Raw genomic sequence first — 27,259 nt, 5'->3', positions numbered from 1 at the left:
CGCGGCCCCTTTAAGGGCTTCACCTGTCGGATGCGGCCCGGCGGCTCCGCGCGGCCCGGAACCGGAAGCGGAGGCGGCCGGGGAGGCGGGGCGGCCAGCGGAAGTGGCTCCGCGAGGGGAAGGATGCCGCTGCCCGTCCAGGTCTTTAACTTGCAGGTACGGGGCCGCCGCCGCCTCCCGCCGCCGCTCCCCGGCCGCGCCTCCCGCCCGGTCCCGCCGCGCCCGCGCCTCGCACCCGCCCCCTGCGCGGTGTCTGACAGGGTGGCCCGGCCCTGGCGCGGCCTCCCGGTGGCGCGGCGCGGCCTTTCCCCTTCGGCTCCGCGGCCTCCTCGCGGGAAGGGCAGCGGCCTTCGGCCGTGCTGGGCCCCAGCTCGCCCTTCTGCCGGGCCCGTCGCTGTCGCTTCCGGCGCCGTTCTCGTTGGCGAGGAGCAGCGCCCGGCTGAGCGTGCTCCGTCCCCCGCGGCGTCCCCCGGCGCCGGAGCGGGCTCCTCGCCTTCGGTTGCAGGTGCAGTGGGGCTCGGGTAGCAGAACCGGGTGTAGCGAAGCGGCAGATGAAGAGAAACCGAGAGCCTGCGCTGCGGGGGCAAAGCCCGAAGGGAGTTGGTGCGCTGAGCCCGGACCGTCAGCCGCGCAGGCTCTTGCTAGGTCACCGACTTTCTTCCCTTTAGTGACCACCGAGTTCTCTGTGGGGGTGCGGGAAGTGCGGTACGGAATGAGGAATAGTTCAACATGCAGTAGTTCAGCATCCACCTCAGCTGCTTTGTCAGTGACGGATCAGTACTGCACCACTGATCAAGAGGTCGCACCTCCTCTTTCCGAGTGCAGCAGGAGACTTCAGCTCGAGTGCCGTTTTATCAGCTTGTCTGGGGTCTCATGAAGCCCTTTCAACAGGGCACCCTTCTGGGCTCAGAAAATCTCGGGGAGTGAGCGTTATTTGATTTGCTTTATGGGTAGTTCCGAAGTAGACCTGCACCTTCCCTCCAAAATAGGAAGCTTGAAGATATCTGAGTTTACATGTGCTAGTGGGACTTTAAGCCCACTTGTATTTTACCTTGTCTGGAAGTTGAGAGAAATGCAGAGTGTGGCCTCTGAGCATAGCCGGACACGAGTTATCCAAACTGTCTGTTGCTTGTGCACATACATATATCTGCACGTATTCAGCACTTTATAAGAACACATTTCCTGGATTTCAGCCTGGAATACTGAGGGAGAGAAAAATAATTTGGTGACAGTGTGCCAGTTTTGTTTGTGGGATTGCAGCGTGAGTTGGTGCCGAGCGTGAAGAGGCGCGGGTGATGCAACTGTCCCTGTGCTGCTGGGATTCCTCGTGTGGTTCAGAGCACTACAAGATATTCTAGGGAGAATAAAGCGCTGTTAGTCCTGCAAAAGGGGATCTGCCTAAACGTTTGGACCTACTATAGCAGCGTAGTTTGACTGATGATAAACGTCTGCGGTTTGAATGGATTTTCCCTTTGTTAGAAACTGGACTTGCCATTCTGCATTCTGTTTGTTACATTTTTAGTGTAGTTCTTTTGTCTTTGTTTTTTTCTTTTTTTGTTCTCCACAAATATTACTTTTAAGCATAAAAGCAGCTCTGGAAGGTTTATGTGATTTTTTTTCTTTGAAGGGAGTACTCTTTGACTTTTGGAGCTTCTTGAGGAGAATGGTAATGCCTGCTCTAGCCCAAGGCAGACAAATCGAATGTCACTTGGAATTTAGCATGCAAGCTGAGATACTTTGTAGGATCACATTTATTGACACCTTCACTTTCTAGGTCAGTAATCAAGCAGACAAAATAAAATGCTCTCAGCAAATGCTGAGCAGCTTGGTTTAGGCAAAGCATCATGCTGGGTAGTGGTGTTCTGGAGAAAAATCCAAAATGTGTCTAAAGGCTGAGGAGCGTTTTCATTTTGCAAATGTAATGTGTATGTAAGCAAGTTCTTAATAGGCTGGATCACACGGTTGTTTTCTGATCAAATGTATTGTTACTTTTGACCCCATTTTGCTCTTCTAGGGTGCAGTAGAGCCCATGCAGATTGACGTAGATCCACAAGAAGATCAGCAAAATGCACCTGACATCAACTATGTGGTGGAGAACCCCACTTTGGTATGTGCTGGCCAAGGGTTAGTGGATCACACTTCATGGACATGACCTTTTCCTTTAAGGTTTTTGAAAAACTCCATTTTACTCCTTGTCCTATTTGGTGATTGATAGGTTCTCTTCAAACAAGATAGGGTAAGAAAGCAGTGACCTCTCTGTAGCTCCTGGTCACGTACTGCATCTTCTAAGATGAAGGAAGAATTGCTTTTTTGTGAGTTGCTGTGTACTGCCTGTTTGACACAGCTTCCATTCTGAAACACTTTAGTGTATCTCTGATTGCTTACAGAGACATCATTGCCTTATTTTGAGGCTTGTTATTTGAGGAGCAAGGCTCAGGTGCTTTCAGTAGTCGTGTTACCCTCCATGAAGGGGTCAGGCGTGCAGGAAAACCTGTGCAAGTTACAGAGTAGTACCCTGATTGAGTGTTTCCATCTTTGCCTCCTAAGAGCGGGTTGTGTTGCAGGACTTGGAGCAGTACGCGTCCAGCTACAGCGGCCTGATGCGGATTGAGCGGCTGCAGTTCATTGCTGATCACTGCCCACAGCTGCGGGTGGAAGCTCTCAAGATGGCACTGTCTTTTGTTCAGAGAACTTTCAATGTTGATGTGTATGAAGAAATCCACAGGAAGTTGTCCGAGGCCACCAGGTACTAAGAGATGACAGGAGTCTGGGGGTCTTTTTTGACTGAGTTAACACTGATGTGCCTCAGAGGGAGGCTTCATCTGTAATGCACTATGTGCATGTGTGTGTGTGTTTATGTACTTGCAACTTCTTCTTATATTAACGAACACAGTTATCTTTTCTTAGGTAGATTGTGGAAATTAAGACTCTTCTAGATGCTTTTGTGTTCGTAAATTAAAACCTTATCTGACTGTTTGCTTTGGTTTGGTTTGCTGTCCATCTGTGCCTGCCCCACTCTGAACACCAGACTTGCAGCTGAGGGAAGCCTTTGATCCTTCACTTAACATCCAGACTTCCTGTCTTTGCATTATTTTTGTTGCTATGTGTATTTGTTGATCTCTTGTCTGTTTTGCCATAGAGTATTTACAATGTATGTGTAACAGCATGTTCATTGCTTTTTTACATGTAAAAGAACTGTTGGTAAAAAAAGCCCCAAGAAGCCTAAACAAATACCCACAAAACCTCAAAATGTGGTTTTCTGTTTAAAATATTGGAAAGTGAGTTCAGTGCAGGTAGATATGTTAATCTGAGCTGAATGGAAAAGAGGTTGGACACTGTAAAGTGTATCTTTGCTGTCAAGCCATTGCAATATAGCCAGGGAGAGAACTCATAAACAGTTGCTTCCTGTGTCCCATAGAGATGTTTGATTGGATCCAATGACTCTTCAGAGTCATTAAATACTTTCATAGAATGTCATAATTAATCACAGCACCGTTACTAAGTTGCTTTCCATTGATTTATAGAGCAAGTTGTTTCTTTAAAGGTAGCAATGACTTGCTTATTAATAAAGTACCTGCCAAAGATAATCTGGGTAATTCTGAGAAGAATTTGTAAGCATCTGTGATGGTTATGTTTCTGTTTTCACTCAGCAAGCTTTTTCATTTTTCTCCACCATCCTTGTTTTCTCTTTGGTACTATTTGTTAGGGTAACAGTGCCAGGTACTTGGCACACCTCTGTTTTGAAAAGTTCGCAGTGTAATATCCCCGTTCAAACTCTTTCCTTTCAGAGAACTGCAGAATACACCTGATGCTGTCCCTGATAGTGGAATTGAACCCCCTCCTCTTGACACAGCTTGGGTTGAAGCCACGCGCAAAAAAGCTCTTCTTAAACTGGAGAAACTGGACACAGATCTGAAAAATTACAAAGGGAACTCCATCAAGGAGAGTATCAGGTGAGATGCAGAAGGCTCTGCTGGAGCAAGGAAGAGCATTTTGCTCCTCCAGGCACCTAACACAGGATGTCAACTGCATTCAGTGCCTTAGGTCAGTGTGTTGAGTTACTTGTTTGGAACAAACCGACTGTGTCCCTTTCTGAGCACACACTTCATTGGTATTTTAATTTCTGTGCTCCAGGAGAGGCCATGATGACTTAGGTGATCATTACCTTGACTGTGGGGACCTCAGCAACGCTCTCAAGTGTTACTCGCGAGCCCGTGATTACTGCACCAGTGCTAAACACGTTATCAACATGTGTCTCAATGTCATCAAGGTAGGAAGGTTCGCAGGAAATGGTACTTGGCATCTTTCTGTTATCTGCTGTAAAGTCCACCTGTACTTTGGTTACATCTCTCACGTCTGCAGTGATATTGCTTATCTAAGTAGCACCATTTCTCCAAGCCTATTTTACACGGTGTCTGTCCCTCTGCAGGTCAGTGTCTACCTCCAGAACTGGTCCCATGTTCTGAGCTATGTGAGCAAGGCCGAGTCTACACCAGAAATTGCAGAAGTAAGGTCATGCTGTTTAACTTGCATGAGTTTTCTCTTTGTAGGATTCCCTTCATATTACAGTCTCTTTTTCCTCTAATCCATCCCTGGCTGCTATGCTATTTCTTTTGAGATTCATTGTTGATTTTCTCCCGTGATATATATGTAGGAAATCTGACTCATCCTCAGTTCTTGCTGTATTTGTCTTGCTTCTCAAGACAAATAAGATGAAGTTATCTTACTGTTGAGATTTGGAAATTAATTAATAGGATCAAATATTCCAAGAATGGTTGTAACCAAAATGATTTTCGTACTGCTTGCTCATTACTTCTTATCCTTATCCTTTAGCAAAGAGGAGAAAGAGACAGCCAGACACAAGCAATTCTCACCAAGCTGAAATGTGCAGCAGGTGAGTGAATCCTTCCTCTTCCTCTGTTGTCTGCCTCTTAGGTGTCCATAGGGCTCCTTGACAACAGTGTGTGCTTGGTTTATTTTTTCCCTCAGATTTGTCAGACTTTGTGTTTTCTTACTAGAAATGCGAAGTTTAATAAAGCTGATGAGGTGAAACTGCTGACTCGTTTTTACCATTTGTTTCTTCAGATAGGATGCCAGTGTGAGTCAGCATAATTCGAAGGCTGCTAGATACTGTCTGAGTCTCTTCTCACTTCAATAGTGGAGGCACTAGCAACCATGTGGGGGCCGGCCCTGCTCCCCAGATTTTGCAGTTTCTCCTAATTTGTATGCTGTCATAAACAAAGAACTAATTTTTTTCTGGTTCCTAGGCTTGGCTGAACTAGCGGCTCGGAAGTACAAACAGGCAGCAAAGTGCTTCTTGTTGGCATCGTTTGATCACTGTGATTTCCCTGAGGTGAGGAGCAAGAGTGAGTGATGTACAGGTCTTGGAGAGGATGTAATTCTTCTTAGTATTAGGTTGTAAAATCCAGATATTGTAGTTATTTTGGTGGTGCTGTGAACTGTGGGCTTTTTGTTGTTGAAGTTGGTTGATTGTGTTTTTTAAAGTCTGTGCTTGGGCTCTCCAAATGATCTAGATCACATAGGAATGATCTGGGAGATTTGTGTATTTGTGTATCTCAGTCAAAAGACTGGTTGTTGGAATTGGTTTCTGCTCTCTTAGCAGTGGGCAGTCACTCCTCAGGCTCTGGGTGAATGCCTAAGTGTGCTGAGTGGTTCCACTGTATTTCACAAGGACTACTCTTGTCACTGCGTGAAGGAAAGGCCTGAGGTAGAATATTTAATTCCAACATTCTGCCATTTTAGTGATCAGTGACAGCTCTCTCTCTCTCCTTCTCTAGCTGTTATCTCCTAGCAATGTGGCTGTCTATGGTGGTCTCTGTGCCCTTGCTACCTTTGACCGTCAGGAATTGCAACGAAATGTTATCTCCAGCAGGTGGGAAATGCCTTGGGAGGAGTCTGTATGTACTGGGCATCTTAGGGATGTGGGACTTTGGTTGAGAGTGGATTCTGGCAGGAATAATAGCTTTCTCATACAGGAAGAAAAGAAACTGAGCCTTTGTTTGGCATTAAGTGATTTCATTGTCTAAAATACAGTGGTTAAGCACAGGTGAAATTTTGGTAGTATAGTGGAAGTTTCCAACTCATGTCAAACCAAACATTTAGACGGCCCAGTTTCCTGTCTCCATCAACAGTCCTTATCAGATACTAACTCAGAGGGACAGAGCCCTAGAGAAGGCAGCTGTAAGATAATTTGCCTTCATGTCACTGCTTGTTCTGTTGTATGTTAATTGTGTTAATACAACTTGCAGCAGAATCTGACTGAGACATATACAAGGTTAAGAGAATTACAGTCTTTGTAAGCAAATGGGTATTTATGTGTCGTAGGTTGAATTGCAATGATACTGAATTCCTGTCAGCTAAGTGTGTGGGAGCACTAATTTGAAATTGATTTGGAAAAAGGATTGTTACCCTGACTTTTTTATTGTCTGATTGATAGGGTGAGATCCCAAGGTTCAGAAATCTGTGATGGAGAATTGAGAGAGCACTGAGAAAGGACGTGCATCCCAAAGATCTCCCACACCTATGATAGGTTATTTTCCCAAGACATCTGCGTGCTTAACCTGACTGTGGCACGCTGTTGTTAGTGAAGGCTGTGCTCTAAAGGGCAACACGGAGCTGGCCAGCACGGACTGCAGTGTGTGCACGGATGTGGCCTGTATTTTCTGTTGGTGTATCCTGATTTTGACCCGTTTCCACTCAGTTTTTTGTTTTATGTGGATAAACACTTCTACTGCTTGATTTGTCAAAAGTCTCTTGCCTTCCTTCACGGCAGCTTTGATGTTGTGGTGGATCTCTCTGTTTCCGAAGCTCCCAGCCCTGCCAAAAACAGGCTGATCTGTTAGAGAGTATATTCTTGGAGTCTTCAAATGCTAGTGGGAGTTTGCAACTTGGGGAGATGGGATTGTGGGATGTTTAAGTGGTGAGTTCCAATGTCTGATCACTGCTATCTTTATCTGTAGCTCCTTCAAATTGTTTTTGGAGCTGGAGCCACAGGTTCGTGACATCATCTTCAAGTTCTATGAATCTAAATACGCATCATGCCTGAAGATGCTGGATGAGATGAAGGTGAGTTGCTGGGGAGCAGTGCAGAACAGACCCTAACAGTTCCCTTCTCCTAGCCGTTCGTGAGAAGCAGTGACTGTTAAAAATAGCTACGAAGAGGGTTCAGCTCTTGTGTCTCCTGACGTGGTGAATGGAAACTGGGAGTAGTTTGGCAGTAGAGGGTTATAATTTTTTTAAGATATGTTGCTATTCTTTCGTTCTTGGTTTATGACATTGTCTTGCTGTAGTGTAACATCCTCGAGGTTTAAGTATATGCACATAAATGTTCTAGGAACATAGGAAGGATGTATTTTCCAGGCTGCTTCTCAGCTTCTAATGTGGTTTTTTTGGTTGCACAGGACAACCTGCTGCTGGATATGTACCTTGCACCTCATGTCAGGACACTTTACACCCAGATTCGAAATCGTGCCCTTATCCAGGTGATTGCTCTTGTAGTCCCGAGAGGGGGATGAATAGTGAGATAGACTGTGTCTTTGTAACTGCTTTTCCCGTGGGTTTTCAGGAAGTACACTTGGCAACTGAATGTGTTTTTCTCCTAGTACTTCAGCCCCTATGTGTCGGCAGATATGCGCAAGATGGCCACTGCGTTCAATACCACGGTGGCTGCTCTGGAGGATGAACTGACTCAGCTGATCCTGGAGGGACTGATCAATGCCAGAATAGACTCGCACAGTAAGGTGAGCCCTCCTGAGCCACAGATTACAGACTGAACAGCTGTACTAAGATTAGAAACTCTCCATTCCTGGGACACTTTGAAACTGCATTCATCTGTTGGGTCTGGTCTTGTCAGTAGAGATGGTCTCTGTGTAAACTCAGACTCTGTGGTACCTTAGCTTTTACCCTCCTGCAGAAAGGGCTCCCTGCTGTGGGACCGTGTCATAGCTCCTGTGTACAGTTCTCTGTGTTGGTTACAGATTCTTTATGCTCGAGATGTGGATCAGCGCAGCACCACGTTTGAGAAGTCGTTACTAATGGGCAAAGAGTTTCAGCGGCGAGCCAAAGCGATGATCCTGCGGGCTGCCGTGCTGCGCAACCAGATCCACGTCAAGGTGGGATGGCTCATCTGGGCTCTGAGGCACTCTTCAGATTAACTGGTGTTTTTTGAAAGTGAAGCTATAAAAGTTCATGGATCAAAGGTGCTGCAGAGGAATGGATTTATTGTGCTTACGATTCAACAAATTCTTAGAACAGTAAATACTAAGTAAGGAACAAGTGTTTGTAGCCTGTTTGTTGACCTGCTTGAACGACAGCAGAAAGTCCTTTGAAGTTTATGTGCTTGGGTTGATTCTAAGTAAATGATTCCAATTAATTATTGATACACATATCTTGTATCTTATCAAAATGAAGTATTTTTGTAGTTGAAGAACTAAAATATGCATTAATTGCTTGGAGTATTCCTTCCAGGACACAGTTCCAAAAGAATGCCCTTGGAGAGGACAGACCATCTGCCACAGAACATGTTGTTCTTTAGTATATTAATCTCTGTGATAACTAAATGACAGACAGGATTTGACTTCGGGGATCAACAGCACCTTGTACGTCATAAATAAGAGTACCTTAAAAGTTCTGGTTTGATGTTTTGGGAACAGTTCTTGTGAACTGTAACTATGGAAGTTGTAAACACAAAACCTTTGCAAAGCCATCGTTATATTATGAGTTGGGGATATGCTTTCCCCTTGCTGTTATCCTGCTGTGCTTCACCTGTGTTTCATTTGACATCTCAGGAAGCATTCTGCAGGATATTTACACACCACTAACTAGGATGTGTTTTGGTCTTGTTGCAGTCTCCTCCAAGAGAAGGTAGCCAAGGGGAGCTTACTCCAGCCAACAGCCAGTCCAGGATGAGCACCAACATGTGAAAATCTTCGTGCACTACCAAAAGAAATGGTCCCTCCAGGACTGTACCCATTGTCTCACCCACTAACTGCTGAGCTTCACAAACTGTCCCTGTCTCCCTTGCTTCTTGCTTGGATTGAGAGGGTCAGGGCTGATGGTGGATAATACAAATATTCCAATAACTTCAGTTCTCCTTGAAAAGAAATTATTTCTAAAAACACTATCCCTGCAATGGCTCATCATTTCTGTTTTGGTAGAACATCTTCTTCCATTCTGCTTCTCCCACCACGACATAAAGAGCTGTCAAGTTATTCACACAGATGCTGATTTGAGATTTTTTTCAGCTGCTATTAGTTTTCTTGTTTCAAACCTGCAAAAATAGTTAGTGTCAAGCTGGGTGGACAGGTGTGATCTGAGATATGTTTTGCTGGCCTGAAAGTATTACCTTGGTTCTGAGCAATGCTGAGCTTTCTTTTTACTCCAGATAACCTTACAACTGTGTTGCTGTCAGTTATGGAGACAGAGTTCTCACGGGAAAGGAGATTTCCTTTGACAAACCCAATGATTTTTCACCTACAGCAGAAAACATGGCACCTCTTCCATGCATTCAGTCACTGGCCTTTATTTTAGGGTGCTGTGTTTACCTGGATCCAGGTTCTTTCTCTCTGGTCTGGTTTCAAAGGCCTGTTTCCTGATGTTTCCCACTTGTGCCATGACCTGGCTTTGGGGTCCAGTGTTGTCAAAGCAGTAAATCTCTACTTCATGCAAATATTGCTGCTTGTCCAGTCTTCCTGCCATAGGTGTGATGGTTTCCCAACATGTGCAACGGTTGCTTCTGGTAGCAGGGATAAATGCTGTAAAGTACTACTTGAGTCCCGTGAAGAGCTGTGAGCAGCCAGTCTAGGTGCCTGCTCTCCAGGTGCATTTATTCTGCTTTTCCTTTTATAAAGGGATTAAAGGTGTTTGTGTGTTCTGTGTTAATGAAAGGAGATATGCACTGAGTTTTCTCAAGTCACTGCAGCCTCACATTTATTAATCCAGAAGGCAAGCTGAGAATGTTGACCCAGCCCTGACTGGTCTGGCAACTGACTACAGATGATACTGTTGATGTGTGAATGCTTTTTTTTTTTTTGCTTTTTTCTTTTGTTGCCTTTTTTAAAATGAGTTGTTCTCTAGAGTACATTAAACAGCAGGATCAAAAAGTTTGAGTACTTGGAGTTTTGTGTTAGAGCTGGGCTTTACATATTTTGATCTCAAGCCATTGATTTTTTGTTTAGCTTGATGATGTTTTGTAGACTGTTGTGTTTTGCTTTCTGATCTGTTTGAAATGTAGCTTGGATGAGCTGTGAAGAAAGTGCAGTTTGAGGGAATGTTCTAACAGCAGAATTCCTAGACTGCATTTGCACAGCTGCTAAATGGCAACAGTGCTCTCTCCGTCTGGCTTTCCATGTTCTTTATTATTTAGATGCTGAAAACGGAAGCAATAGTTCCTGTAGGTCTTAGATTAAATGTTTATGATTTTGGCATAGAGAAATTCTCCCACTTTTGAGAGGAGAAAGGAGAGAGCCGGTTCGTCAGAGGTCACAGTTTAGTGAGAAGAGCAAGTTGAGTCCTCAGGTAAATTGTTATATATCCTTGTGGAAATGCTGGGAAAGTAATTTTAATGCCTTCTGCTCATGCTGAGGGGAAGCCATTCAGTCCTATAATGCTACTTAAATGTTTTTGTGTTCTTTCTAAAATAGGCTTCTGGCACCATCTCTGAGGAGAAGAACTCTTGCGCCAAGGGAGGTTTAGTATTACACATCAGGAAGAACTTTTTCACTGAGAGGGTTGCTAAGCATTGGAAGGGGCTGCTCTATGTGTACCCTGTAAATACATGCTGAGGTCCGGGATTTTCAGTCTTTGTTTTACAGTACTATTTTTTTTCACCATTCTTTAATGTGTTGTCTCATGAGCTGTTTGCCAAATAAAGGCAATTGGCTTTGTCAGGTGAGCTGCTACTACATTCTCCTGTGTGCATTTGAAAATGGATTTAGATGCAAGAATCCAGTCTCCCTGAAACCCAGAGGCTAAGGATCTTTTTCACCATCATTCTACAGGCAGAGAGAGCGCTGCCACTTGCTCCCCCTACTCCCATTAAAATAAAATAGTGTAGCTCTCCTTGAGGGCCTGTGAAACAGAAACAAAGTAGGCTGTTACCTTGCTGAGCTGTCAGGCCACCATTTTTTAATTAAAGAGGATAATTAGTGTATTGTCTAGCTTGAAAGTAATCCCTAGTTAGAGTAGGTGCAGATGCGCCCAACATCAATGGTAAATAGCTCGGCCTTACTTGTGTTGCAATAGTGCCTCCTAATCTCAGGCATTGTTTAGCAAGGAATGGATACACTGGTCATCTTTACCTGTTCATTACAAGGTTATAAGCTTCTGGGATGTCTGGAAAGTTCACAATGCAATTTTTTCTGATTAGCATGGTGATTTGAAGTTAGATGTGCAAAGGTCGCTTGGTGTTGCAGGGAGGATGCCAGCTCTGTGTTAGGGGGACTGCAGTCTTCTGCCATGTCATGCTACAGGAGTCAAATATGCATTGATCTGCATTGTCTATGAAGAAATACCTTGAAAGAGGGGGTGAAGATAAATATGCCTTAAATACTAATTCTGTGTAGAAATGTGTCCAATTAGGATTCTCAAGTATAAGGCTCTTCCTGAATTTAGGAGCCTACAGCTAGGCTGATCCTTTTTTCACACTGGTGATTTTGTGATGAGACTGTACTTGTGAGATATGTGTGCTAAAACCCCACTATGTGGTTAAGAATGTAACCCAAATCTCCCACATAGCACGAGTCCACGACTGTGTGGTCACAGTGGCTGTTTCTCATGCAAATATCTTTTCTGACTACATTTTCTCTAGCACAGTGAGCAGGGGAGTGACTGAGCTTCCTGGTGCTTTTGGGAAACTATAAACAGGAAGGGGTCAGGTAAGCATTTTGAAGTTCCATGATAATGAACATTTAGCTTCTTATTAAGAAGGGGACTTTTTGAACAAACCAGGGAGCTCAGGATACTTGACAGCTTTAAAGAGTATGTCTGTGTGAAGGAAGAGGGGACTATTTCCACAGGAAGTGGGAGCTGTGGTTTCAAGTTCCTATCTTTAAATAAGGCAGTGTTGGTTCTCCCACGCTAATCACTGGTCTGCTTGGTAAATGCCACACCCTTTCCCTCCCCCTCGGTTTCTGTGCTAGTTCCAGTTGCCAAGGCAAGCAAAGGTAACACCTACCAGCTCAGTGTCTGAATGTGATTTGAATAAAATAGCAAGAAATTATGAAAGCTAATGAAAGTCTTGGTTAACAAGCTGCTTAAGGTTGGAAGATGCTATTGCCAGAATATCATGGAAAATATTTTGTTCAATCAATGAGCAAATGAAATGGGAAGACTCAACAGAAGAGTTTGAACTATGTTTATTGTCACAATTTATAGAAAGCCGCAACTAAATGTTAGGCAACGTTTACATCCAGCCTCCAAATGGACATGAAGTTCTTACCTCTAAGACTGTGTGAATGGATGGGAACAGCTACTTAAAAGCTATCTAGATGTAGACAAATGTCCAAAGAGGTTAAGCTGCACCAGGTGCCTGAAGAAACAGCATGGGAAATTTGAACTCAGGAGTGAGCGAGCATAAGGGTGTTTGACATAAGAGTAGGCTGAGGCCTCTGCTTGACTTGCAGTGCTCTGCTTAGTAAGCTGTTCATCTTACCTGGTGGGCTCTCATTATTAATGCTTTAGAATGTTTCTGCATGGATAGAAGTCATGTACAGCTACTAGTGGTTTAGGGTGTGTTTTCAGCATACTGTTCCAGTCCATGACTGTAAACTATAACACAGTAACTCAGGAACTATCAGCTGTTCTTGCCAGGGCTTGAGGTATGTGTGCATGTGCACATATGAACACAGCTCTGCCTAAGCAGGGAATGGTTGTTGAGAAGTCAAAAAAAGTGTTACAAATGGTTTATAAACTGATCAGGGCCTGTTATTGCCTGATTCCAAAGTTCTGTGTTTGCCATTTAAAAACAAAAACGCCTTGAGCTCCTTTTGGTTGAGGAGGGTGAAACAGGGAAGGGTCTTCCCTTTTCATAAATGCATGGTACTGCATTTGTTTTCTGACTTTTGAGGCACTTTGTATTTTTGGTTTACTACTGTTCAGTAATTTTCCCAAGGCATGGGCACTCATGTACCGAGAAGACACTTCGCCAGTGCTTTATGCAGACCCAGCATCCAGGGTGCCATATTTCTCATTCATTTTCTTTTCAGACCCAGTGTAACTTCCAAAAGGGAATATCTAACAGATTATATTTATATATATATATATATATATATATATATAGGCCAAACCTCTTCACACTTGGGCCTTGTGAAGCAGAACTGTGAGTCACTGGAAGCAGGTGCTGGGACAGGGCTGTGCTTGGCCCTGCACCCATCAGAACCTGACATCCAACTGAGGTGACCCATTCAGATGGCAGCAAGGGTTGCTCAAGACGCAGTCCAGGCACAGAATTCTGGGACATGGCATGTGTCACCAGCCTGTTCCCCCCCCCCCGGCCCTTTCCTTCCTTCTCCTGCCCCGTGCCCTACACTACCCTTGGTGCTTTTTTTGCCCCTTGTTGCCACCCTCCCACCCCCCAGCTCTCCACTTCCCTTAGAGGAACATTAAGATCTGCTAATTTTACAGTTAAAGGCTCTAATCCTATACAGGGCTTGTTCATAACCTGCCAGCTTTGCCAGTCCAAGGATAGTGACTGCATGGTCTACAGGCTCTGCCCTCCATCAGCGCTTTATTCCCTTTAGTAGGCTACCAGAATGAAAGCACTAACAGGGCTGCTGCTTTTAGTGCACTACAAAGTGTAGCAGCTGTGCAGCAGCGATGTTCAAGCTGCAGATGCAGGAGATGTCAGTGCACTCTGAGCAGTTACTGAGCCCACAGTGACGTAAACTGCATCCAGAACAGAAAACAGGCCACAGGGAGATAAACTTTCAAAGCTGAGCTAAGGTGGCGTTATTTATTCCAGCTTAAGATGGAATGGCTTGATTTCTCCATCTTGAGACTATTTATTAAACATCTGCTGATTTTTTTGGGGGGTATTTTTTGCTGCTGCCATTCTTTACAGCATCCTGAACCTTGGAAAGCTTCACTGACCAAGTGCCAAGGAGACACATGGAGAAGGACGGTAAAAGTGAGGTAGGAGACTTGCATGTGTAGACCTGCATCTGGTTTTGATTCTTTGCACATAATTTATCAGATTGGAAGGAGAAAGAATGATCATAGAATTAAGAGAATTTGAGTAGGGAACAGTTCATAGGCTTGGTTGTAACAGCATATTATTTCCCCCAACCTTTGGCTCATGAAGCTTTATTGTACTGTATAAAACTAATAATTGTTAAACCACAATGTAGTTATAGTGATATCTTATAGTTTTACTTTCATGTCTTCAAAGTACTGCTAGATTCCTTTATGCATTGAAAACGTGGTCTGCAGAAACCCAAACAACTGTGACACAGTCCATTAGCGAAGGTGTCTCTGACATTGCTGTTTTTAGTGAACCAAAAGGTTGTTCTAATCCAAGAAATTTATTTCTCAATATTAAAAACAGGACATGACATGAAGGGTTAATGAACATACAAGTGGCAGGTTGTGATGGCAGCTTACAGGGGTTGTCCCCAACCAAAAAAGCAGCATTTTCAGTCCTTAAAACACAGCATGAGAAATTTAATTGCATCTTTTTTTTTATTTCAAATGCAGGATAATTCCCTGAGTAAGCAGCTTTTTACTTAAATAAGTTTTCCAGAACTTAAAATAAACCTGTGGAGCAAGTGCTGACGGTGAGCTGGAGATGGCATGTTCTTTGGCCCAGGGAAGCAGAGGCCTGGCTGGAGCTCTTTAACTATTCATTTCCAAAGCTTCACAATGCACTGTCACCAGCCTCCTCCAGTACAGCATCTACATCTCCTTTCCGACTGATCTCTGGGTTTTGAATTACTCTTTGACTACTCTGCCATGAAAGGGATTTTTCATATTTGGTCTTAAAAAGTAATCCATGACCTGAAGAAGCAAGGATGGGGAAAACAAACAAACAAAAAAACCCAAGAACCTGAAATGAGATGACTGCACTGATAAAAGAGAACAGCTTATTCCTTATAGTTTATAAAGAATGGGTCCTCAGAGTCTGGAAACTATGCATCCAAGGCTTTGGAAGCAAAAGAAATATCATACATGGAAAGAAGTCTTTTAAAATGGTACTACAAAATTTTAGATAGCTATGTATGTAGATTTTCACACCCACATCCCATAAAAAGTAAATGAATGTGCATGGGAGAGGAGAGGTTTGCTCAATGACTGGGAAGGACAGCTGCACTTACCGGGACAATCTGCTGTCTCTTTGAATGCTCTTTTCTTACAGCAGCCTCGGCACATGTTAAACACACACTTATTGCCCTGTTGGGATGAGGGTGAAAATAAAATCATCATTATTTAGTGCAACAAGCAGTAAAAAATCCCCAGCAATACATCTCTGTGTGTGCAGACCTTTGGTAAAAAAACCCACAATCTCGTATCTTAAGCAGTCACACCTCAGTCTAATTTAGATGACAAAGTTGATGCTATATGGGGAGAGGAGCCCCAGCTCTCCACTCTACAGCAAGAACCAAAAAAACACCAAAGGAACCCCAGCAAACAAAACGATCCACAGTAAACTTCATCAACATCAGTGGCCTGTTGGGTAGCCTGAGACACACAGGTGTCATAAGCCATCTGGAACAAGCATTATGACATTGCAGAAGTTCTCTGCAAAAGTATTTTGTGAAACATGGTGCCTGAGATGCTTGCTATCATCTGTAGCTATTCCTAAAATTAACATTACCACAGCAATTACATCCCTGCTTGCATCTTAAAACATCTCCCTGTCATGGAAACAGCTATGTTCCCTAAAGGAAAACAAACAAACAAAAAAACCCCCCTCAGAAACTAATGACTTCTTGATTTCTGTGGCCCTGCTCTGGACCTGCTCCAACAGCTCCACGTCTTTCCTGTGCTGAGGACTCCAGAGCTGGATGTACTGCAGGTGGGGGTCTCACCGGAACAGAGGAGGTGAAACACTTCTCTTGACCTGGTGGCCATGCTGCTTTTGATGCAGCCCAGGAGATTCCGGCTTTCTGGGCTGTGAGCACTCATTGTCAGCTCATGTCCGGCTTTTCACTCATCAGTACTCACTCCCATGTCCTTTCTCCGCAGGGACACTTTCAATCCCTTCATCTCCCAGCCTGTATTGATACCGGGGTTGCCCTAACCCAGGTGCAGGACCCTCCACTTGGCCTTGTTGACCTGCTTGAGGTTCACACTGGCCCATGTTTCAAGCTTGTCCAAGTCCCACCATCCCTCAGGTTCATCAACTGCACCACTCAGCTCCATGTAATCTACAAACTTGCTGAGGGTGCACTTGATCCTGCTATGTCATTGATGAAGATATTGAACAGCACTGATCCTAGTGCAGCCCCCTGAGGGGCAGCACTCATCACTGATCTCCATCTGGACATTGAGCCATTGACTGCTACACGGTCATTGGAAATGCTTTAATGGACACTGGCACTAACTTACCTTAGGGTTTCCACACTGATCACATTTTGCATATTTGGCTGGAAAAGAGAGAGAGAGAGAGAGAGAGAGAGAGAGAGAGAGGGAACTGATTTAGTATATTTAAAAAAAAACCGCTCGGGCAAAGCTGGGTGCTTTTCCAGCCTCAGACAGACTCCTTTAGAAATAAAAATGCAGCACATCTAAAAGCAGTGCAAAGGTAAAGATAGTTTGACATTTGAAGTACCTCTAAGCTAAATCCAAACACAGAAATTTTAATCCTCCTGTGTAAAAGAGGAGGACATGTGCTTGAAATGTATACAAAATTTTTGGATGCATCAAGAAGAGTGTGGGCAGCAGGTCAAGGGAGGTTCTTCTCCCTCTCTACTCTTCCCTGGTGAGGCCTCATCGGGAGTCCTCTGTCCAGTTCTAGGCTCCTCAGCTCAAGAGGGACAGGGAACTGCTGGAGAGAGGCCAGTGCAGGGCCACCAAGATGATCAGGGGACTGGAACATCTTGTGAGGAAAGGCTGCGGGAACTGCGGCTCTTTAGTCTGGAGAAGAGGAGATTGAGGGGGGATCTTATTAACATTTACAAATATCTAAATGGTGGGCATCAGGAGGTTGGGACATCCCTTTTCTCTACAGTAGCTAGTAACAGGACAAGGGGTGATGGGATGAAGCTGGAACACAAAAAGCTCCACTAAATATAAGAAAAAACCATTTCAGTGTGAGGTGAGGGAGCCCTGGCACAGGCTGCCCAGAGGGGTTGTGGAGTCTCCTTCCTTGGAGGTCTTCAAGACCCACCTGGACACATTCCTATGCGACCTGATCTAGGTGACCCTGCTGCTGCAGGGGGGTTGGATCTCTAAAGGTCCCTTCCAACCCCTACCATTCTATGATTCTACAAAAATTTCAGTTTCAAATACTAGTGACAACCGTAGTTAAGTCTGTAAAGCATTTTGATCTTAAGAAGATGCTTATAGTGGATCAGTGACCTATTTGATCTTTGCTTTCTTTACTAATGAATGTAATTTGCACCACATTGCCTACTACCAAAATCTCCTAATAATCTCCTCTCTTTTTAAAGAAGTTTCTACAATTACATTAACCAGGAGAACAAATAATGGCAACTTATGTGAAATGTAGCATCAGCAACTTTACAAGCATTTACGCCAATAAATGGAACTTACGTTTTAAAGATGGGTCAAAGGTCTTATTTGGATTTCTTAACTTCTTTTTTTGTTTATTCTTTGATAGAAGCGCACAATTTCCATCTTCCTCCTCTTCCAGAGCACGCTTCCCTCGCACACCTTTATCAGTCCCACTGGCACCATTCGCCTTGCATCTCTCCTTTGGCCTAAAACAGTGGATATCATCATAAGCTGGCTGAGAGAGCAAGTAGGTGTTCCCTACCCACTGCTTTGTTTTACAGAAATCTGGATAAACTGTCATTGCTACATTACAAATAAGTGTCACTGCCCATAGAAGTGGAATAGAAAAAATCCCAACGCTTGTTAACACTGGCTGTTAGTAACAGACATACTGTCAGATATAGGGGTTGGGAAGTCAGTGAAAGTTGGCCAGTTAGATTAGTTAGGCATCTGTTTAACCTGTATTCCCGGTTGTTATTTATTTAGTTATTAATTGTGTCAGGCTCGTTCTCTTCTTCAGCCCGATTTTCTCAACAGAAAAGGAACAAGCTATCTGAAAAGCTTTTCCCCACAAAACAAGCACAGTTTAGTTCACATCTTTGCCAGCCCTGCTGTTACCAGCAACATTCTTGTTACATATAACAATAAAGTACTGTCAGGCAGCACATTTGTTGCACATCAGGTTCTCTTTCTGAGCTGTAGTACAATTCTTGGGTTTTACTTTCCAGAGAGAAAAGGAGGATCTAAAGCAGAAGATGCACACAATGAGCAACATCCCCACGAACAAAGCAATAACCAGAACAAAAGAAAAAACAGATCAAAGTCTTCACACATTCAAATGAATGTAAGTTCTTAGAACAGAACTGGGTGTCTCTGTGCTGACTGTACAAGTGGGAAAGGCCTATGGGTATCTGCTCATGTTAGATAACTTACCCTGGCCTGATGTATGGCTGACAGATCCAGTGGAAAAAAGGCAACCCTTCTTTTGGCTTTTCTCCTTCTTTCTGATTAGCTATTTCTTCCTGCAGCAAAAAGTTATAGTCAGTTTTCTTGGAGCTCACGGGAAACAGTCTAACTAATACTTATGAAAAATCACAAACTGAAATTTAAACTCACAGTTATGGACAGTTAAATAAAGGCAGAACACCTGTACTAAGGCAGATTAATTGATGCAGATTTGTAACTCCTAAATAAACTTTACCCAATGTAAAGTCATTCAGGCTTAAGGCACTGCTGCTGTAGTAAACTACCAATATCAAAGTTGGTAAGCCACAACGTTCCAATAAAGCGACTAACAGACATCACCTGCATGACATACACGGTAAGTTCCCATCAAGTGCAGACAGTGTTGTTCTGCGAGGTTAGGGCCCTGGCATCTCAGTACCTGGCATCGTAGTTTCAGCTCCCTGTTGACATCCACAATGCCCTCTAGAGTCTTCACTTTTGCAAGTTCTTCACGCAGCTGCTGGTAAACTTGAAGCCTGAGGCAAATCCCAAACATTAAGTAATATTTATTCATTAATGCTAGACTGATCAACTAACAATGTCTTTATAAAAGCTTTTTATGGATTTGTCTTGCTGCACTTGCCTTTGGTAGAAGCTTATTTTCTTCAAGTCCAGAGAAAAGCACACATACCTTGTCCATATTTCCAAGTATATACTCGGCACATAACCAAGGTGCTTTGAGATAAGCTTACATGAACACAGAATGCATCAGCCGCTTCTCAGTAACTGCCCGTGGCCATGCTCTTACTCCACAATAAATGCAGACAGCTTGCTTCACAGTGAACAAAAAGGTAACTTAAGTTTGCCATAAAGTGCATGTGTTCATGTGGGCAGTTACCACGTGGTAGCTGATGTGCTGTGATTATCGTGTGGTAACTTGTTCATTCCCCATGCCCTGTTCCCCAGATGTGCAGTGAAGGGCAAAGGCCTCAGCCCACACTCTCTCCAGCCTGGTCCAGGAAAGAACCTTGCAGCATATTGATTCTGGCCAGACAAATCCTTGTCCAGAAAAGCCAGACACTTGCTAAGCAAGATGAGCCCTGAAAAAATTAAGAGTTCTCTGGAGATACTCACGTGTGATGCCAGAGCTTGAAGAGATGAGCCCTAACATAAGACAATGGACAAGGGTACTTCTGCACTATCTCCAGATACTCCTCAGCCATCTCCCACACCAATGGGTTTCGACCCTCAAACAAAGCTGGGTTATGAAGATTACCTTCTAAGGAATGAAAAGAAATACTCAAACCTTTTGCTTCAAGACTGAAACAGAAAACAAAATCTAGGCTCTGGAGCTCAATCAGCTCTGCATACATGGGTGATGTGTCTGACTGGCTGGTAGAATCACAACAACAAAATGGAACACAGGGTCCACAAAACTCTCACCTGACCTCAGGATACTATATTTCACTATACAATACTTAATTGAGCCAAATAGCTCATATCTAAGTAAACTTTCTAAAAAGGCATCTGAACTCAACAGGAAGACAGTAAAAAAAATTAACAGAGAAATCACTGCTTTTGTTGCCCCGTGGCTAGACACTTGACAAATGGTGTCTTCTTACGCCTATATTCACATTTGTCTGGCCCAAGCTCACAGATATTGCTTCTCACTATGCTTTCCTCTACTACTTTCTTTGTTAACAAGTATTTTCTAAAAGTAAGATCCTATGATCTCCCCAAAAATGTTTTAACATGATTCTATGTTTCTCCCCAAAAATGCTTTAACTGTGTGAGTGACAGGAAGCTGCTTCTGATGTCTACCCTAACTCTTCCCAACATAAGCCATCTGCAGGAATATTAATCAGTGGATGCACTTCTGCATCAAGATCCATCAAAAAATCATTTCACTGATTAACAGGTGTCATGAAAAAAATTCCAGGACAACAGAGTTCCATATGCCTTTGTCACGTAATTAGATTTGAGCTGTTAACTCGATGGTTCCACAAGCCCAACATAAGAATTCTCACAAATTTTGAATGATTCCTGGTCCTGGTAAGAGATAGTCAGTATAACAGAAGAGAGAATGGCCACTTGGCTTTCAATCTAAGCTGTTCACTGAGTCAGTCTGACGTAAGCTTTCAATAAATGTATAAGGGGCTGCAAAGAGAGCAAGAATACTCTTAATCCTATCATATTTTCATCTATTATAAGTAAAAGTCGATTTTCTTTACCTGCACTCATGACACCATGCACTCCTGTCTTACGGATACATTCTTCCACATCACGGAGACACTGGATATTTCCATTTGCAAATACAGGAATGCTTACAGCTTTTCTGTACAGTGAATCAGATGCATAAAATTGGGAATTAAGATTCAACCCAGAAATTCCACTCCTGTCACACAAATTTGTTTGCTCTTCGACGCCAGTGCATGCTCTGCTTAACATCTGCCTTCACAGTGTGTTAGCAGAAATCTAGTAAGATTGGTACTGCTTACTAACCTGACAGCTTGAATGTGCTCCCAAGATGCCACACCAGCAAGTGGTCCTTTCTGCTCTTTAGTACGGCCATGCACAGTCAGCAGCTAGAAAATAAAGTTACATTTACTTTTCACATGTATGAACCACTGGAACAAATCAACTCACAAAAAAATTCCTTCCACTCTGTACACTGCATGGATGCCACTGAATCCCCACTGCTATTTCAACAGTGCAGGGATGTTGGTATCACAGAAAAATACCAGCAGCTCACCTACCATGGCATGGTCTTGGGCTTCTTTCAGCTTGCTACTCCATGGCATGACAAGATTGTGTCTTGGGAGAACCTACACATTTCCTATGGTATTGCTCCCATTTGTGATTCACTTTGGAATTTGTGATACATGGATCTACCTTGCTCCTCAGCAGAAGGCCTGAACACTCTCTGTACTGGCTCTAACTACAGATTGTCTCTTCCAATTCAATGGGAGTTAAATCCTAGAAGGATGCTTATTCCTTCACTAGTGGTGGTCATCTCTGATACTGTTTTTTCTGTGGGTTTCATGCATTCATACTGCCTCCTGCAGTCCTGTGTCAGACTGAGAAACACAGCTGCAGCAAAGGATGCTGCACTGTGCAGCGACTGCAAGAGAGACTGAAATCATGACATCTTCCACATCATACTACTGACCTGCTGCCTATGACAGCAAATACATGCAATCTCTCTGCATCCCATTCTCCCTGACTGTAACACAACGTAACCTACTCATCTCCAGAGTACACTGAGACCTGGTCATCAGATGCTTTACAGAGACGCGTGTCCAGAGAGCAGCTGCCTCCTTACCTGGCAGCCAGCTTTCTCCAGCATCTGTGCATACTTCACTGTCTTGTCAATTTCTGGGAAAACGCGGATTTTGCATGTGATGGGAACAGAGAGCTTCTCGTTAGCCAGTAAGACTGGGAAAGATTGAAAAGACAGGTAAGTGCGCTGCACAATGCTACAAAAAGAGCCTGCTCTCTTCAATATCTGACACTGGGTATGGTACAGAAAAAGCCTGAAAAGTTAATGCTGTGCCGTTCTCTCAGCTTAAACAACCACCACCGTCCTCTGCAGTCCTTACTGCAAAGGTTAATCAAGAAATAGTAAAATGTGAAGCACAAAGTCTGCGTTCTAACAAGAAGGCATAAAATAGTCAGCATTGAATATTTCTAACATTTCCACTGCAACAAACCTTCACTTTCAAGGACCACTCCCCTCAAATCTTAATCACTGAGACAGGCCTGCTGTCAACACAGGCTACGGTACCCCTCCTACTCTGCCAAAAAGGTTTACACTCGTCCACCTTTTCTAAAAGAGACGCTTTGCACCTTTCCAAATTATCACCCAAACAATCATGAGAAGCAGAGTCTTGTCCAAGGCAAGAAGGAGCTTTTTAACTGAGGTAGGCTGTGGACCTAGTTGAGTAGTAAAGGCAGGTTACAGAGTCAGGGTGAAACCTAGAACAAGGGGTTACACTCCCATAGTCTTTACACAGTGTAAAGAATTGGAAAACTACTAAAATGAGAACTAAGGAAGACATCCAACAAGAAAACACTGAGCAATGGCATGCCTGAAATTCTCTTCCACAGCCCCGATGAACAATGTAGGAAGTCACCCGCTGTCTTCTAATCTAAATCCTAGGAGCTCTAATGATAGGCATTTCCTATCACCCTTCCTAAGGAACAAGCAAGGTGTGTAAAATGCAATCAAAAAATAGTATTCCATCATTTTAAAGAAGGCTGGGGGAGAAGGAGGAAGACAAGGCTTTGTCCATTTTTTATACAATAGCCTAATAAGACAACTGTCTTACTCAGAGGCCTGGGTTCTCACACAACTGGATGACCTGCATTCTCTTCCCACCTTGAAGCTGTTCTGATTTGCATCTTTCATTCCTAAGAAAAGCGGCCTAACAACCATATTACATGCTGGGCAGGGAAGCAGTGGCTATCTTTCCAGGTTCTCATCAGTGTCTTTATGCCAAACATGACTCAAGATTCCCTGGACCACAGGGAATGCAAACAGAAAAGTCTCTCCAACTCCATGGTTCAGACACTTGCTTTGAAGTGGGGTGAAGGAACATTCTTAGCTCTACATGGTGACCAAACCCTTGCTTTTTAAATCACTTGTGAATGTATTTCTTAAAAAAACCAATACTGCTCACAAATGCTACTGAAAGGCTGGAAACACCCTATATAAATTAGAAGAGAGGCATAATTTGCTGTGATGTGGACAGAAGGAGTACCCTAAATTGATCTGAAAAGGGGAACTGTAGCATCAAACAGAAACACAAATACTGGCAATCCAGAACTCCAAAGTGAAGAAGTAAGGCTCTGAGAGTTCTGCTCTGAGTTACAAAGCCACTAAGCCATCATTAGACTGGGACTTAACTGACTCACTTTCACCTAAAGTCTGCTTCAGGTACTGAAGTCTTCTAGTAGATCTAGTCTGAGCTTGTAGTGGGATACCATCAGGTATTCTGAGGGTGATGCTAGAGTACAGTAAGAAAGAAAAAAAATCCTGAATATAACCCTCCCTGAAGCAACATGGTGCACCTCCTTCCCCCCAGATCCCTAAATCTCCTCAAAGTGAAGCCTCTCTAAAGACTTACTCATTCTCTGAAGAAGATCCCATTCCTCTTGCAGAAATGCTCCATAATGACCTATAATAAAATAGCATATGACAGACTTGTACAGAAGAGTAAGATTCTGAAGTACAGAGGTTCCATAAACATTAACATAGAGAGACCTAGACAATCATGCCTCACTGGCAGAAACAGAGTTGCTCTGTCCTGCCCAAACTGGAAAAGTTGGATCACTTTGTTCCCCATGACACCCTAGATTTACAGGATAAATGATGAATCCACACACCCTACCTTCACTCCTGCTCCCTATAGCTGGTGTGTTGACATTGGCAGCTCAAAGTCCAGCTTTCAGGGATTTATATTCATCCCTTCAGCATGAAACCTGATGAGACTGAAAGACCTATTTGCCCTGTACACCACTACTCATTTCTTACTAGTCTTTGAAAGACATTTTAGAAGAGGAACGGGCAGCTACGGAAAAAATCTTTCCTCAACGTCCTAACTGATCCAGAACTGTCAGACACTGGTTCTGGTTTTCAAACACAGCCATCTTTGCAATACCTTTAAGGCATTCAGCAGGTGTTATCCTCTTACATTCTAATGTAACTCTCCAAGTATCAAGGAAGCAGGAGATGCTGAAATGGCTGTGCAATATAATCCTAACTGCAGCTTTGCAAAAAAACCTGTCTGAGCAACTGAAATCACAAAGAAAATTAAGCCCTTGCCAAAAAAACTTTTTCTGAAGGGTATTCTAGATACAAGTGTTGTCACTAAAGAGAAGCTGGAATTAATTACTAACGTATCTAATATTTGCTTTAGGTACTACAAAGCATTACCTGTTGAAAGTGGGTGTAACAAGTCTGACTTCAGCAGTACTGCAGCCACCCCCCTATACCAAGGCTTAATTTGGTCCTCTTGATGTTTTCCTGCCAGCATTCACATTTGAAACACGTCATTTCCGTGTATGTCCAGGGGCTGAGATTTACACCTACCTCTCTTTGCAATCATTTGGGGACAACCCAAATTTAGGTCTACGGCATCACAATAATCCTGAGCCAACAGCGCTGCTTGGACAAACACTTCCGGGTCATTGGCACAGAACTCAGAAAGAAAAGAGAAGTGTAAAAACCAGGCAAAAGATTTCTTCAAGTACTGACATGTTATGACAGAGTTATGAAGCAGCTACTTGCTAAGGGCACAATAGGTAGTTAATAATAGCAAACATCATGTCTCAAAAACAAAGAAACAAAACCTGTGAAACTTACCAGCTAAAGATCCTCAGCCTTCCAATGATAAAATGAGAACGATGAGCATTCAAGTGGCAAAGAAATATCTGTACAATACCTGACATATAGTACCCAAGCATAAAAGGAACAGTACTTAAAGTCCCCTGTAGAACAAACAGTTGTAATATTTTAATATGTAAAGGTGGTGTCCAATAGTGGCCAGTGGGAGGAGGATAATAGAGCAAGCTCACAGTCACAGCTTACTGAGCTGAACATCTGTGTTCAGAAGACATACAGCTTTCTAAATATTTAAATTTCCGCCACCTATGTTTTTCTGTGCCAAAAGGAATTCCCTCCCATGGAAAAAGGATACACAAAGCTGTACCAAGGCAGCCCAAAGGTCCACCTCATCCTGCTCTGATAACGGTCAACAACAGGTGTTTACAGAGCAGCAGGAGCTGGAAAGCATCTTCAAGGATTTTGGAAGCAGTGATGGTCCCTGCATCTAATAATCCTCCATAGAGCCTTCCTTCTTTTGCCTTCTAAACTCATTCAATCTTTCAGCACCCAGTACATCCCAAGGTAACGAATTTTGCACTTTGTAACTACTGCTACCCTTACTTAACCATCACGTCCCATCTTAAAGCCAGTTATACTTCCACAGGCTTCTCTCATCTCTCTCCTCAGTCAGAAGAGACACTTCTCTTCCAGAGTGAAAAACCATCATCCACTGAACTGATTTCCACATGTGGAAATCTCTATTCACAGTGACGCTTTCCATGCATTACCAGATCTACGGGATCTTCTCTCTTTGGGAAGTACCTGAAGTACCTCACACAGTACTCAAGAAACAGAAACAACACAAGCTTAAAAGTCTGTCCTATCTTCCTTGCATCATTTTTTTGGATAGCTAAGCACAGAGCTCATGGTTTCAGAGAACTACTCAAAAAACTGTGACCTTCTCTGAGTGGTGTCGGATCTGGAACAACTCTTGACTAGAAGACCAACTGCGATCTGTCTCTAAAGATGAGGTGTAGAGGCCCGAAACTTTGAGAAGTGTAGCGCTTCAGGCCCCTGTGGTTTACTAGAGAGAGGACAAACAGAAAGAACACACTTATCTTCACGGGTTAAGCAGCCTTAGCAGCATTTAAGTGAAGAAAAGGATATTTCTGTCATCCTCTATAACCCCTTTAAAATCTGTCTGAGGCTGACTAGCTTGAACTGACGCGCATTTGAAAAACGTCTGGATTTGCCGAAAGGAGCGGGGCGGGCGGCGAGGGGGCAGCCGGCAGCGCCGGGCGGGCGGCGAGGGGGCAGCCGGCAGCGCCGGGCGGGCGGCGAGGGGGCAGCCGGCAGCGCCGGGCGGGCGGCGAGGGGGCAGTCGGGCGGGCGGCGGCCGCGCTCACCTGCACGATCAGAGGGCGGTCCTCGGGACAGGCCTCGCCGTAGAGGTTCTCGCGGCGGTAGTTGGCGTCCCTGAGGAAGACCTGGGCGTGCAGCATGGGCGTGTAGCAGAGCTGGGCGCCGTGGCGCCGGCTCAGCAGCCTCCAAGCCAGCTCGCTCTGGTCCACCATGGGCGCCACCACGTAGTGCGCGCTCCGCAACGTCTCCCTCCAGAAGGCCTCCCCGCGCAGCTTCGGCATCTCCCGCCCGCCCCGCGCCGCCGCCCCGGGGCTCGCGGCCGCCGCCTGAGGCCCGCGGGCTGCCGCGATCGCTGGGCCCTGGCGGGGCGCCGCGGCGGCCGGACGGTGCCACCGCCATCTCGCTCCGGCCGGCTCGGCGGTGCAGCCGCGCGCCGGCCCCTCCGGAAACCGCGGCGCTGCCGGCAGGGACCGCGCGCGGCGGAGGCCCGAGGCCGGGCACAGGCTCCGCGGCGGGGAGGGGGCGGCCGCGGGCGGGCTCCCTGCCGAGCGGCCGCGGTGCGTGAGGCTGCGGCGTTGGGAGACGCGGCCGGTCGCGCCCGGGCCCTGCGCTGTCCCTGCGGCCGGCAGCGCGGCCGCCCGCCCCGACCTGAGCGCGTACGGCCCGAGGAGTGGGTTTGGTGGCGCCGTGGCCCCCGTCGCCAGCAGATGCCAAGGTGAAGCGGTTCTTGAGCATTGCTAGAACTCGGGCTAAGCAAGGGGAGTCTCACCAGGCCTGGGTGCTGGGTGGTCAGGGCAAATCATCCACCTAACTGAACCGAAAATACAAGACAAGACCATGGGTCGTGCCTCCTGCCTTTCACGAAGCTCCTGCCCCCCGCAGCTGGGCACGGTGGAGCTTTTCCTCTGTCCCCGGCCAGCACCTTCCAGAACATTAAAA

At 44.7% G+C, this 27,259-nt stretch overlaps 2 protein-coding genes across 7 annotated transcripts; one reads left to right on the top strand and one right to left on the bottom strand.

The window, feature by feature from the left end:
• Nucleotides 1-3: 3 nt before the first annotated feature.
• On the top strand, nucleotides 4-9,238 carry GPS1 (G protein pathway suppressor 1). Of its 5 annotated transcripts, none has more exons than XM_062011062.1 (14): nucleotides 4-156; nucleotides 2,015-2,107; nucleotides 2,565-2,746; nucleotides 3,789-3,953; nucleotides 4,135-4,270; nucleotides 4,430-4,507; nucleotides 4,834-4,894; nucleotides 5,268-5,353; nucleotides 5,799-5,893; nucleotides 6,981-7,086; nucleotides 7,422-7,502; nucleotides 7,623-7,760; nucleotides 7,998-8,132; nucleotides 8,868-9,238. In XM_062011062.1, the coding sequence occupies exons 1-14, from the start codon at nucleotides 31-33 to the stop codon at nucleotides 8,940-8,942; spliced, it is 1,557 nt and encodes a 518-aa protein (XP_061867046.1). In that variant the 5' UTR covers nucleotides 4-30; the 3' UTR covers nucleotides 8,943-9,238. The 5 variants fall into 5 exon arrangements, with proteins under 5 accessions (XP_061867046.1, XP_061867050.1, XP_061867047.1 ...); XM_062011066.1 differs by lacking the exon at nucleotides 4-156 and adding an exon at nucleotides 294-505; XM_062011063.1 differs by lacking the exon at nucleotides 4-156 and adding an exon at nucleotides 538-645.
• A 3,156-nt stretch (nucleotides 9,239-12,394) lies between these two features.
• On the bottom strand, nucleotides 12,395-26,672 carry DUS1L (dihydrouridine synthase 1 like). 2 transcript variants are annotated; one of them, XM_062011069.1, is made up of 13 exons: nucleotides 26,365-26,672; nucleotides 24,725-24,833; nucleotides 23,760-23,810; nucleotides 21,956-22,068; nucleotides 21,136-21,218; nucleotides 20,865-20,968; nucleotides 19,768-19,912; nucleotides 19,073-19,169; nucleotides 18,622-18,710; nucleotides 17,728-17,894; nucleotides 16,561-16,598; nucleotides 15,327-15,402; nucleotides 12,395-12,547 (listed from the first exon to the last, which is right to left on the bottom strand). In XM_062011069.1, exons 1-13 carry the CDS (start codon nucleotides 26,599-26,601, stop codon nucleotides 12,492-12,494), a joined length of 1,365 nt encoding a protein of 454 aa, XP_061867053.1. In that variant the 5' UTR covers nucleotides 26,602-26,672; the 3' UTR covers nucleotides 12,395-12,491. The 2 variants fall into 2 exon arrangements, with proteins under 2 accessions (XP_061867053.1, XP_061867052.1); XM_062011068.1 differs by lacking the exon at nucleotides 12,395-12,547 and adding an exon at nucleotides 14,676-15,009.
• Between the last annotated feature and the right edge of the window lie 587 nt (nucleotides 26,673-27,259).

This window comes from Colius striatus, chromosome 18 (assembly GCF_028858725.1).
Source record: "Colius striatus isolate bColStr4 chromosome 18, bColStr4.1.hap1, whole genome shotgun sequence".
Taxonomy (NCBI): domain Eukaryota; kingdom Metazoa; phylum Chordata; class Aves; order Coliiformes; family Coliidae; genus Colius; species Colius striatus.
The sequence above is the reverse complement of the archived record's forward strand: the minus strand, read 5'-3'. Positions and strand labels throughout refer to the sequence as shown.